This window comes from Naegleria lovaniensis (genome assembly GCF_003324165.1).
Source record: "Naegleria lovaniensis strain ATCC 30569 chromosome Unknown tig033, whole genome shotgun sequence".
Taxonomy (NCBI): domain Eukaryota; phylum Heterolobosea; class Eutetramitea; order Acrasida; family Naegleriidae; genus Naegleria; species Naegleria lovaniensis.
The window spans coordinates 447360-460615 of NW_025407854.1; the positions used below are offsets into that span (position 1 = coordinate 447360).

At 36.4% G+C, this 13256-nt stretch overlaps 7 protein-coding genes across 7 annotated transcripts; 4 read left to right on the forward strand and 3 right to left on the reverse strand.

Moving 5' to 3' along the window:
- Positions 1-54: 54 nt before the first annotated feature.
- On the reverse strand, positions 55-1737 carry C9374_008287 (uncharacterized protein; the record flags this gene model as incomplete). Its single annotated transcript, XM_044698346.1, has 2 exons — positions 55-210; positions 325-1737. 2 exons carry the CDS (start codon positions 1735-1737, stop codon positions 55-57), a joined length of 1569 nt encoding a protein of 522 aa, XP_044545910.1.
- Positions 1738-2376: 639 nt separating this feature from the next.
- C9374_008288 (uncharacterized protein) lies at positions 2377-3836 on the forward strand (the record flags this gene model as incomplete). The annotated part of the gene is made up of 4 exons (XM_044698347.1): positions 2377-2629; positions 2727-2892; positions 2955-3029; positions 3182-3836. The coding sequence occupies 4 exons, from the start codon at positions 2377-2379 to the stop codon at positions 3834-3836; spliced, it is 1149 nt and encodes a 382-aa protein (XP_044545911.1).
- Positions 3837-3895: 59 nt separating this feature from the next.
- C9374_008289 (uncharacterized protein) lies at positions 3896-5455 on the reverse strand (the record flags this gene model as incomplete). Its single annotated transcript, XM_044698348.1, has 1 exon — positions 3896-5455. One exon carries the CDS (start codon positions 5453-5455, stop codon positions 3896-3898), a length of 1560 nt encoding a protein of 519 aa, XP_044545912.1.
- A 509-nt stretch (positions 5456-5964) lies between these two features.
- On the forward strand, positions 5965-7240 carry C9374_008290 (uncharacterized protein; the record flags this gene model as incomplete). The annotated part of the gene is made up of 2 exons (XM_044698350.1): positions 5965-6515; positions 6604-7240. 2 exons carry the CDS (start codon positions 5965-5967, stop codon positions 7238-7240), a joined length of 1188 nt encoding a protein of 395 aa, XP_044545913.1.
- A 464-nt stretch (positions 7241-7704) lies between these two features.
- On the reverse strand, positions 7705-9586 carry C9374_008291 (uncharacterized protein; the record flags this gene model as incomplete). The annotated part of the gene is made up of 3 exons (XM_044698351.1): positions 7705-8009; positions 8089-8452; positions 8612-9586. The coding sequence occupies 3 exons, from the start codon at positions 9584-9586 to the stop codon at positions 7705-7707; spliced, it is 1644 nt and encodes a 547-aa protein (XP_044545914.1).
- Positions 9587-9860: 274 nt separating this feature from the next.
- On the forward strand, positions 9861-11180 carry C9374_008292 (uncharacterized protein; the record flags this gene model as incomplete). Its single annotated transcript, XM_044698352.1, has 1 exon — positions 9861-11180. One exon carries the CDS (start codon positions 9861-9863, stop codon positions 11178-11180), a length of 1320 nt encoding a protein of 439 aa, XP_044545915.1.
- A 273-nt stretch (positions 11181-11453) lies between these two features.
- C9374_008293 (uncharacterized protein) lies at positions 11454-13166 on the forward strand (the record flags this gene model as incomplete). Its single annotated transcript, XM_044698353.1, has 1 exon — positions 11454-13166. The coding sequence occupies one exon, from the start codon at positions 11454-11456 to the stop codon at positions 13164-13166; it is 1713 nt and encodes a 570-aa protein (XP_044545916.1).
- Positions 13167-13256: the final 90 nt, after the last annotated feature.

Below are 13256 nucleotides of genomic sequence, written 5' to 3' on the forward strand. Positions count from 1 at the left end.
TTGTAATCTCGAGTATTGTTCAATAATTAATAATAATTATTATACATCATTTAACTACACTTGATAAATGTAATCGGTGAGTGGATTGGCATGGGCCATTTCGTCAAATAATGAAATGGAATAGGTTCTTAATTTTGGATCGGCAGTGCAAAGGGAGAAACATTTTGCTACTTGATATTCAAATTCCTTATTGGTGTTGACAACATCACTCTGATACGTCAAAAAACAAAAATCGGTATCATTGAATGATATAACAATGGGTCATAGAAATAATACATAGTTGAATGAATCGAAAAACAATAATAATCAATCACACAAACCTACCTTTCCAATGCCAATCACAAATGAAAAGTCAACATTTTTCCGTTGTCTAATTTTCCTCAAAAATTGTTCCAAATTGTCAAAGATCACTCGATCACCATAATTCATACCAGTAAATGTTGAACCATTGTAATATGGAGGAGGCACTGATAAAACTCCCACATCCGAATTTGTAGACATTTTCACGATATCAATATGCAGTGAATTGGTTGAATTTTGAAGAAGTCTTTCTAATTCGTACATGATGAGTTGAGATATTGATACACGAGTATTCGCTTTTTCGAGATAGCAAGTCATGATATTAATGTCACAAACAGGTAAACTTTTCAAAATGAATTGAGCAAGTTGATCTAAATTTACAATATCTTGATAGTCTTCATAGGGATTTGAGTTCATAATAAAATTAGAATTATTATCTAAATATTCGCAACAATCAATAACGTTCTTTGGACTCAAGAAATATTGTGGATTTAAAGTTTTGAAATTTTCAGGTCGAATCATTCCTTGCATGTAATGCAATTCAAATAATTTTTCATTGTCAGAGGTCCACAAAGGTTGAATGGAATTCTTGTTAATGCCCATAATCGTGAGAGTGACAATATTTCCTTCTGTTTCAAATTTTGAATCATTGGCACCACTACCCTCAGAGCCCATATTCCAATTCGATTGATTTTTTGTGTGAATATATGACATGTATGCCTTCTTGACATTATTGTACACATCTGGTGAATCCATAAATGAGAAATCAATGATGAAAATATATTTTTGTACGTGAAGAGTTTCTTTTCGCGTTCTTTGCTTGTACGAGATGGCTAATAAATCTTCTAATTGTAGCCGCACAGTATGAGGAGGTTGTGGTTTCTTGTTGAAAACCATTACATGATTTGGTTGTTGTTGTTGTACCAGTTGACTATTATTGCCAACTCTCGGAGTAGGAGATTGACGAGGTGAAGTCGATGATGATGATACAGAAGCATTCTTTGGTGTGAGAAATACATTTCTAGGCGATGTTATGGTTTTTTGAGAAGAACGATTGTTATTAGGAATGGATAAAGTTGGTACACCTTTTTGAACTCCTCCTGACGATGATGCCGACGTTTCTACATTCGTGGTTGATGGAGATACAGCAGCCGATGATGACGATGAAGAGGGAGAAATACTCACAGCATTTGATGCACTATTCGGAATGGAAGCCAAATTCAATGAAAGAGTCGGAGTATGATTTTCAGCAGCTTCTGAAGAGGAAGACTGTGGATTAGCAGGAGTAATACTAATATTATGATGTTCATGATGATGATGGGAAGAAGAAGAAGATGATTGTGGATCTTGTGGATCTACTTCTTTGGAATGTTGGCTTTGATCCGTTTGAGAGGATTGCATGGCATTCTTGGAGCGTTTTCGAAAAAACGATTTCATTTTTTTTGAAGTTGAGAATGAAATGATGATTCTGTTTTAATTGGATGATCATCTTTTATCATTGGTCTGATTGGTGTGATCAAAACAAGTTGGGATTCATCAACCATGATTTCTTTGGCAAGACCTTCAAGGTCAGAGAAGCGAGCAACAAGAAAAAAAATTATAAAAACGCTATTCGCTCACCCACTCACTTTCCGAAGATATTTTGGATTCATCAAGATATATATCTCAACAATAAGCCAGTGTGTTTCAAACGAAATTCAAAGAACAACAATCATCCAATCTGTTATTTCTTTCATTATTGGTTTCAGTCCTCTGATCAGTTCAGAGTTGGAAATTATTGAAATCATTCATCATCATCATCATACGGATTAAAAAGCCTTTTTCTTCATCATTCTTTTTTCTCTCTTCGTAACGAGTCTGAACTGATTCAGAACGGAGTATATTAGTATCTTTTTGTACTATAAATTAACTAGTATTACTGTAATAATCGGAATAATCATGAGTTTACGTGTACGCATTCCAAAACCATTACGGTTTGCTTTTGGTCATCATGCAGAATTCAACAAATTTTCAATAGCCTTCTTAATATTTACGTTATTACAAACCATGACAATTATTGGAACATCTATTGCGACAATGGTGTTAAATTCTCAAGACAAGGATCCTTCTACAGCAGTGTACTTTTTAGCTTCGGTCGCTATTTTGGCCATGTTTTGTTTGTGCTATTTTGCGGTAGACGCAATTTTGAACGAAAACAAAATGATGATTTATTCATATATTGTGATAAGTTTGTTTTTGATGGGACGATTAATTTATGGATTGGCATGGGGAGGAGAAGCTGATGAATTGATTGTAATGATTCCGAGTTTATTAATTTTATTTTTTGAAGGTTTGTTTTGAAATTGATTGTCATCCTAGCTCAATAACGGATTGTTTGTTAAAAATTAATTCGATTGAATGTGAAATGGGAAATGCAACTTGTACAGTCTGTCAAATAGTTCTTTCCATTCCATTGATCAACTCATTTGGATGGAAGTTATATCGAAAAATTGGATCGAGTAAGACTCTTCATCAACTCTATAACATGTATCATGCTTTTATTGCAGTTTTGAAAATTGATTTTGTGTGTTCATTGCACGTTGGCATGTTAGGGTAAGTAGTTGTGACATATCGTCACACACGTTTTACCATGATGAAATTTCCAAATGCAATAGATTCTTTTTTGTAGTTTTTGATTTTTGGTGGGTGTACACGATTTTCGGAGTTGGATTGTTGATTTCACTGGGTGAGTTGTTACACATTGTCGATTTTAAATTTTTATGGAATCAAATAATTTCACATTTTGCTACATGGTAACGAAAATTTCCACAAATCAGCCAGGTAAGTACCACAAGTCTTGTGTGCACTTTTTACATCATGTACCTGACTATTTTATTTCCAGTGAACCACTCATTGTTTATTTTGGTATTCGACAAGAACACAAATTATTATGTATTATATTTCTCCTCATCTCTCTCCTTATACCTTCCTTTTTATTGTACAAAGTGATCATATTGTGGTTACCTGGCACACATGAAATTGTGACAGAATGGGGCGGCTCGTCCATGAGCCAACTCGAAATCAAAATTGGGCTTAGTTTATTAGCTGCTTTTGCATTTCTTGTAAGAATCATTCTCATGGCCATGACTTGTGTTTGCATGTTCAATTTTGGGAAAGGACTGAAAGAAGTATTTTCTAGAGCGAGCAAGAAGAAGAAGAATGTCACAAAAGAGGCAGACAAGCCCTTCTTGTCTTCACAAAAAAGTCAAAATTATTATACAGCAACTGATGATCATAGCACGTGCACCACTTCGACAGCAGGCCACGCATTATTTGCTGTCAACTCCTCTGGTGAAATTATTCAACATGGAAATGTTTCCACTACTAAGGTGAATGTTGCTCTTACGAGAAGTATATCCGATGATAGTGGGTTTATGGGCTCGTCAAGTAATACCTTATCAGACGACGACGATGATATTGTGGTACCTATAACGGGTAATTTTAATAATCAAGGATATCATCACCAACATCATGTACACCATAGTCATCATCATTAAAATGCAGAATTGGTTAGGGTGATTATTAAAGCAAGGATGTTTGGGTTGAGTGAAAGTAATTATTGCATTCTCTTTTTAAACGCTCCAACATGAAAAGGTTGGTCTGTTCTTTTTGCTTGATATAAATTATCGTTACAGACAAGGTTAGATTCCTTTTTGCAATCATTGAAGGCTTTTTGAAGAATATCCTTCTCTTGAGCTCTTTTGTCGTCTAGCGGGTTGGCCTTATTAATACTACCCTTATTATTCGCTGTCAAATAAGCACCACAATAACAATAATCCATTCTTTGTCGATACAATTCATCACTATAGTTTAACACGTAACCGTTGCATTTAAGAGCTTCTGTCACAAGTTCCTTGTCCAACTTCAATTCATCACTAGCGTGATATAACGCATATCCATTATTTTTCACGGCAGCCAACATTACTTGTTTGTCCCTACGAAAATCTCTAGCTAATTCTACACAGAGACCATTTCTCTGAACTGCTTTCAACACAAATTGTTCGTCAGAAATCCTATAAAGAATCTTGTAACATCCTTCTTCAAGAGCTCTTAACAAGAATTCTTTGTTTTCCTTAAGATCGTTTGAAGCGTACATAATTGCAGCTCTGTTTTGTTTAACTGCCTCCAAAACAATTTCTGGGTTGCGTTGGATAGATTTTGAAGCATATTGAAGTGCATTTCCGTTTTGTCTAACTGCTGTCAATACGATTTGTGGATACTGTTTCGGATAAGATGCGTATTGCAACGCTCTTCCGTCTTGTTCAACAGCCATCAATACAATTTCTTCACATTTCTTCAGATCTTCAGAAGCATATTGGAGTGACAAGGCATCATTTCTGATAGCATTACAAACAACTTCCTTGTCACATTTCAGTTCATTAGATGCAAATTTTAACAAAAATCCAAATTCTTGGACCACTTTGAGCATGATTTCTTTGTTAGAACAATCAAAACATGTTAGTTCAGGAAATACTGTTTGAAGTGCTTTCAACATGAAATCTTTGTTTGTAAGCAACTCACATGATGCCCAACGCAGTGCTTTCTTGCTTTGCCTAACAGCTTCAAGAACTAGTTGCCAGTTATTTCGTTCGTGTTCATCGACGTATTGCAACGCTTCACCATTTTGTCTCACAGCAGCTAACACAACCTCGCTATCTCGTTGATGGTTGCACAAAGCAAATTCAAGCGCCTTTCCTTGTTGTTGAACGACTTTCATAACAAAACTCTTATCGTTTTGCAATTCTTCTGCCACATGAGAGAGGTTGAGAGGTTTTACTTGCAACAAAAAATCTCGGTTCCTTCTCAACGCATCCGAAGCGTATTTCAAGCCATATCCGAACTTGGCAATGTGATTCAAAACGAATGATTGATCATTCTGAAATTCAATGGGAAAGAAATGTGGATATTCCAATTCCCGATTTTCCAACCACTTCTTGGTTCCTTGTTGCTGCAGTGTAAATTTTTGTTTCAATAAATTTTCAACAGTCCGGACTTGTTTAGCCATCATCATTTGCTCTTGATCATCATCATCATGATGAGAAGCATTGAAAAACGGACAGACAGAACAATTCACAAGCATCACTCTCACAGCACCTTCGTGTGGATGGTTGGCCATTTTTTTAAATTTTTTATGAACCTATTTATACTGCAAACAATTGAACCTTAATCACACTTTTTAAGATTTCAGACCTTCTTCAACGACCTTCAATGCCTCAACATAAATTCCGTTCTGGATGATCCAAGGTTATATTCTTTTCAAGCTGTGTTAGATCACTTGAAAAAAATAAGAAATGTCCAGCAAAGTCCCCAGAGACGAGTACGAACCGACTGCAAGAGAGGACGAGAATGGGAACTCTCAATCTGAAAGCTTGAACAAGGAAAAACTCAATCGGAAAGCAAAAAACAAAAATCATCCTTGATGGAACAAACAACAGAAGAGCTTCTTGATGTCGTTGCTTTTTATTTAAGAACGAACACACTTCCATCCAGGACAATCTCCGATTATACTAAAACATTACTCCTAAAAACTAAATTTCCAGGTGAAAATGAATGTAAAAACCCAGCTCCTATCAAGTGCTTACTCTCTGCCCTGGATATTGAATTTATTTATTACAAGAATATGGAATGAGTAGATCACTCGAAAATCTGCGGGCCGTTGAGAAGCATTTTGAACTGAAGCAAGATGAAAGAGGCTTGATATTGAATGCCCTATCACCCCTTCCATATCCTTCATTGCATCAAGCTACTGAAATGTTTCTCACTCACACTCATCTATTCACAGCTACCTATCTTTGCAATGCAACGCTTTGTGCAAATAGTAACTGCGAGGTTCCAAACTATTTGTATACCTCTAATTTGACTAAATCTTTGCAGAAAGTGTTGTTAGATTTTAGGGTGTACGGTATAATAGCTCAGAAATTCAGTGATGCAACGATTACAAAAATACTAAGGGAAGACAAGTGTGAACTTTATCCGTTCCATTTAGATCATCCAGATTTTGTCAAATTGGTTTTTTCAATGCGTCTGGCTCTTGCGAAAAACGTTCGAATGCTCATCAAGGATCAGCTCTATAATGAAATTCATTCAAAGCTGTTTGTGCTTGGAATCACCAATGATATGGAGAAGAGTAACATGTATGCTCTTCATTGCAAAGTCTCCACCACCTTTGCCCTCAAGTATGACTTGTATTATATGGGGTGTTTTCAACACTATTCAAGTTCAGATCGAGCTAACATCATGTCACTCCTTTTAACGTCTTTATAGAGCTGATCTAGTACCGAACACCAAAGATGTGGAGCAGTATTTAAAAACTATATCACCTTTGAGTATGGCACCTTCAACATCCAGAAAAAAGACTGACCAACCTAACACAGCTATTCTTAATTTAGATTATCATCTTACCTCACAGATAACAAAAGGAGTCAGCAACACAACAGTTGAACTATGGCTTGGAGAAATTGTGGCCAATTCACAAACTTGGAAAATATTTCACAAGACATGTAAACACAGAAATGAGCTTAACACTTTCTTTGCTTTATCTAGCAATGAAAACACCGTCATTACTCTTGCTGGGACGGTTATTGAACATATGACAAGCAGGGATGAAATTATAAAAGCATTATGTGATTTAATAGTGCAAGTAGCAATGTTGGAACAAAAACAAGTCATACATAACGACATTAAGCCAAGTAATATTGTAGAATACAGATCGCATTATTATCTTATTGATTATGGAATTGCTACTCGTTTTAGCTCATGTACAGATGGCAAGTATTACGATAAACATGGACAGGAGGTAATATGTAAGTCTGGCACCCCCGGATATAATGCTCCTGAACGTGAAGAAAATTTCATTGTATCACCCAAAAGTGACATATGTTCCTTGGGGCTGTCGATGTAAGAACTGATGGTTGGTGATGATTGTGAAATACTTGACAGTTCGCTAGGACACAACCGCACTACCAAGGATGAACAGAAATCACTCTGGAATTTAGTAACACAGAAAACAAATAAGACCATTGCTGAGCTGATTGAGAATATGGTTAAACAAAACGTAGAAGAGAGATATAGTCCAGTACAGTGCCTAAACGTGTTGAAAACACATTTTCCTAATGAGGTGACTACATCCATTCAGCACTTCACACAACCCAAATACTTCATAAACCAGCTCAAACCTGAGGTCGGCTTTACTTTCTAAGCACTATAAGGTTTTGTGAATTTCCTGTGTGCAAGCAAAAAAGATCAAAATTGTTCGGTAGTTATTGATGTTCGATAGAACAATTCCTTTGTGTTGATGATTGGACAGTTTTAATTAAACGAATTGTAGTGTTGTAAACAGTTGAAATTATTGTAAAATGTTGAACCTTATTCATCCTTAATCACGTGTTCGTAATCTTTTCTATGATCATATTCATAATCCATATGGACATAACATCGTTCTACATCGGGCAATGATTCAATCTTCTTTTGTAGAGACTCTCCGACGTCATGACTTTCCTTTAAAGGAGTATCTTCTGGCAAGACAATATCAATTTCAACAATGATATTCGAGCCACTGTAATAGGCGAGGACTGTGTCGACTTTGGTAATGAGAGGACTGTGATTGAGAGCGATGAAAGTCAGTTTTTGATGATATTCTGAATCGGCAGCTAGTCCTACAAGTTTTGTAACTTTTTTGGATTTAAAAATGTAAATATTCAAAAATGGAAAATTGGTGTGAAATTATTGAAAAGTGTGATAATGACTTACTATGTTCCATCGATTCTTCAATCCAACTCTTAATAATGTAAACACTCAAAATAGTAGCACCCAGTGAATCAAACCACCACAACATTTTGCTCAAAAATACAGAAATGACAAGGACAGTATTCGACAAGACATCATTTCGATGATCAAAGGCATAGGCAATAACACTTGGAGAGTGCTTCACTTGTCGACAAATCAAAAAGAGAATAAATTTCACAGTAATGGTTAAAAGTAAAACTCCCAAACCATAGTAATAGAAAATTGTGGAAACTCGTTGTGAAATCATTATACCAAACATCCATTCAACGTTGGCATTTCCTGAAGAATCGTCACGAATGAGATAGGGCTCTCCTGTAATGAGTCCAGTCTATTTTTGTTCAACAAACAAGTAATTAATAACGTTACGTGTGACAACAATTGGTAACCAATCAATTAAATTGACAATAAAAAAGATTCAAAAAAAATGAAAAGAAAGGAATGTGTAAAATGATGCTACCATTCCCTTCTAGTGCCATGAATGACTTACCACAATTTGTGTCAAACCTTCCTTAATAATTTGCAACGATGCTGTGCACATACAGGTCGCAAAAATTACAAATCCCAATGGCTCCAAACGATTCCTTCCAATGGGGTACTGATAAATATTGTTCTTCTTTTTTCGAATAATCGATGTAATGTAAATAATTAATCCACTCAATAAATCCAAAGCAGAGTCAATCGCTGAAGTGATCACACTCAATGAAACGCTCAATAAACTTGCTGAACATTTCAACAAGAACAAGCACACATTCACCCAAAACGACAAGTGAATACAAATATTTTCTAATTTCTTCATGGCAGGTGACACTGTTTCTTCTGTTTCAAACATGTGTTCTTCATTTCCAAATTGAGGCGACTGAACTGGATTTCTTCTCTTGATCGAATCGTCACCATCGCTTGAAACTTCGAAATGAGTTGTTCCTCCTGTTTCATTTCCTTCTTCATTGTCCTGAGTTTCTGCTTCTTCAGTATTTCTACTTTCTAATTTCGTCTTGTAGAGTTTTGCATATTCATCAACCATTTCATTTTGTTTTTCATAAAATTCAAGTAATTCCTTATTTTGAATATTTGAAGTATCGACAAGTGCAAAATTATTAAAATCCACTTGCCAATTCTTGGTATTCAAATGTGTCAAGTATTTGACTTGAAGTTGATTGGAAGAGGAATAATTTCGAGTCAATGTTGTTGGAGAAGAGGACGATGGCAAGGACGAATCAGCAACCGATGAATTCTGTTGTTGCTGTTGTTGATTCACTCCTGTTACTTCAAGTACTTGCGGAATAGTTGTCATTGGGTTCGTATTGGATGAAGATTGGTTTGTTGTAATCATGATTGTGTTTTCTTCTTCTTCTTCTTCATCTTTCAGTTTGGTTCGTTTTTTATCTTCTTCATGATGATGACGAGAGACAAACGACGAAGAGCCTTCGAAGAGCGGAGGGGAAGAAGTGTTGGTAGTGTCCATTTTCTTGATGCTTCTTGTTGTTGTGGTTCAGCTCGACGACGACAACAGCGGATCTTTCAGTTGAGGAGTTTGGGTATTTTTTTGAAGCGTTCTTAAACTCCGAAAAAGGAAAACCCTACAAGTTTAAAAAACCACGTTTCAATAAGGTGAGGCAAAAAAATGAAGCATGGGGCCTTTAAGGGAATGCATTGTATTGTACAACATGCACTTGTTGTTGAATGCACTGAATTGCTGCGAATTTCAAAGTGATGCCTTTTTCAATCAAAATTAAAAAATGAAAAAACTCACATCGTCTCATCGGAAAGCATTGTTTTCTAAATTTCGGTGGTGGTTGGTGCACCACAAGCAAAATCTCATCAAGTTGTACCAAGCCACTCCTCATTGCCGTGCAATGAATGGCCATCGTGATGATAAAAATAATTGTACTCATTCATCGGCATTAATTTCTTATAGGTCATTCTCACGATCACTCCGATTCATGGATTCCGAAAAAACTGCAACTTCCTCCTCTTACAGACAGATTCAATCACCAACCAACATTGTACATTTTGCCTTCTCTCAAGAAGAGGATTTGCTTACAGAATCTCCCAAGGATGGAGTTTATTATAAGGATCATCTCATTGTATTGAATACGCCGTATTTGGACCAAAAGTTATTTCCGAGAGAATTATTTGAAGGTTTATGGAACTCGTGTCGATGGAAGTTTTGTGCAGATGGAGGAGCCAATCGATTGTTTAAATATACGGATTGGAAAGTGGACAATTTGATGAGTGTTGGTTGGTCAGAGACAACAAATTCCCAAAAACAATACGTTCCAGATGTGATTTGTGGAGATTTAGATTCTTTGGATCCAATTATTGGACAGTTTTATTCAAAATTAGGAACAAGTCTTATGAAAATCTCAGAACAAGATTCCAATGATTTACAGAAATGTGTCAGCATTTTGAAAGAAAAAATATTGAATGATGCCATTAGTAGTGGAACCACATGCAAGAATGCAGAGGAAAAATCCAATATTCTAAAACAACCGCCAACACAACCACCCATGCGTACCATATTTCATAGAGTTTTTATCATTGGAGGCGGTGGTAGGCTCGATCAAGAAATGTGTGACCTCAATACACTATATATTGAGGCAATGGCAGGGATGTGCTCGTCATCAGCTTCGGTCTCGCCTGAGAACAACTCACCATCTCTCACCATCAGGAAGGAAGAGGTGGTGGCTCAGGAGGAACATCATTATCATCATCAAACCACCACTCGTTCCATTATCACAACTAGTACAGAAAAACATGCACTCCAATTCATTTTGGTTACACCATACAGTTTGGTTCATGTTCTCACACCAGGAAGGCATGAAATTTACAGAAATTCAAAATGGGAGCGATCTACTTGTGCCTTGGTTCCAATTGGAATTCCCTGTCGGCAGGTAGTTACAAGCGGCTTGAAATGGAATTTAAAAGGAGAAAGTCTTGAGTTCGGGGGACTTGTCTCTACTTCGAATCGTATGCTAACAGATTGCGTCACTGTTCAAAATTCTCATCCATTATTGTGGATTACAAGTTTAAATAATCGAACGGAAGAAGAGTGCTGATTCCAATGATGCTACTTTTTTATTAATATTGGTTCAGAGGTTTACTGTGCGTTCGATAACATCGCTTTCCCTTCATGGAAAGTTCCAGATTATCCCAATTAATGTCGAGGACAAGTGAAACCCTTTATAATTTGGGTAATTTCAAAGGGTTTCAAAGGCAACAAGTAAATCCAAAACAGTGGTCGATTGAATCTCATGGAGCTCTTCTATTTGTCCACAACGATCCGTTGCCTAGCCCGGACGCAGGTTGACCACAAGACGCAAAAAAAAAAAATGTTTCCATCCAATCAAGATGACACCAACAACGAGAACAAGGTCAATCAGTCTTTTGGAATCCAACATGAACTTGGCATGAAAAATTGGAACTTCCTCTCAGGTGAGCCGTCCTCAACGACACTACCTTTGCAATCGAGCGGTCTTCCTTCACCATCACATTGGGATGAACAATTACTACAACGCAGAAGAGATGACCATACCAGAAAACCCAAAACTGACACCTCTCAAATGACATTTTCTGAAATATATATGTTTCACATGGAAAAGGAAAAACGTGAGGCAGAAGAGCCACTTTTTCCCATTGAGGAAAATCCATATTATGGCCCATTGGCTTCCAAGTTCTTGATTCTACAACAAGTCGAATCACAAAGCAACCGATTCGAGACAAGTGAACTCGAAGAATTGGCTTTAGAAATTGTCAAACTCAACTCACTTTTGAAATTGAGAATGGATACGGCACGGGAGAGACGTGAAAAAAGTCGACGAAGATCGTTGCAGCAATATTTACTCTTTTCCAAGATGGATGTGTATTTGATGGATGTTTGTGTATGGCTGTATGACGTGTTGAAAAAACATCAATTTGAGCAACAATTGCAACATTCAAAGAAATTGTTAGAACACGTTCGAAATGGCATGATTCATGTGTTTTTTAACCTCGGGGAATTATGTTACTTTATTTGGGAAGAAAAGAAGTCTGCTCTTTGCATGAAACAATGCATGACATTGTTGAACCAAAAGAAAGAGGAAGCAAGTGGTGTTCTCTCTGATCAAGATCTTGCTCTTTTAGTGGAATGTCTCATTTATTGCATGATTGACACGATAAATCATGACAAGTATGCCACAAGTTCTTCTGATTTGGAAATGAAATTTGTGAAACCCATGCAAGAATGTCTTTCACAATGTTGTCAAGTCGAAAATATGGATGAATTGATGACATCGAAGACCACTCAATGTGATATGCCCACCATAGCTAAATGTATTTTACGTACTCGAGTGAATGGTATGGAATCTCTGATCCATTACAAGTATGGAAGTTCCAACGGTATGGAGAAGATTGTGACTCAAGCCATTCAATTTGTGGAGACACAATCAAGCTTTGATCGATCACTTCTCGAGTTGCAACAATATCTGAATATCGATGAATTTTATTGTCGACTTGGGGCCTTAGGTACTGCAAGACGGCAATTATTAGAGGCAGTCAAGAATTACAACCATGCTTTGAACATTCGAAGAAAGTTTTACATTCGAACTTTAATCAACAAGAATATCGCCATCCACAATCTTTCAAGTGACAGCACATTATTGAAAATACTTACAGTTTATTACAATTTGTTGTCACAATGGGAATGCTCCAAGTTTAAGAAGATCACAGAAAAACACTGGAAAGTACAACCTTTTTGTTTTTTACAAAATAACATGAGAAATTGTAACTTTGAAACAATATTTGGAGAAGATGATCCAACGTCAATCATCCAACAACAAGATTTGGAAGAACACACAATTCCAAAGTGGCTGTTGAATATTGAAAATGTACTCAATGAGAGAAAGGACCAAGAGAGCACATACAAGGAATTGATTGAAGATGAATTGAAATGGATTGCCAAGTTTCATGAAATGGCACAGGAAGAGCTCTATTTGAAATTGTCCATTCCTAAACTCGATCGATTTCATTATGTGGATGTTGAAATTACAACCACAATAGCTAAATAATGGTTTTCTCAAACTACGGATATGTCGAAATCTGTTTATTTATTGGAATAAGTTAAACTACATAATTTAGTGAACTTCAATAAAAGAAAG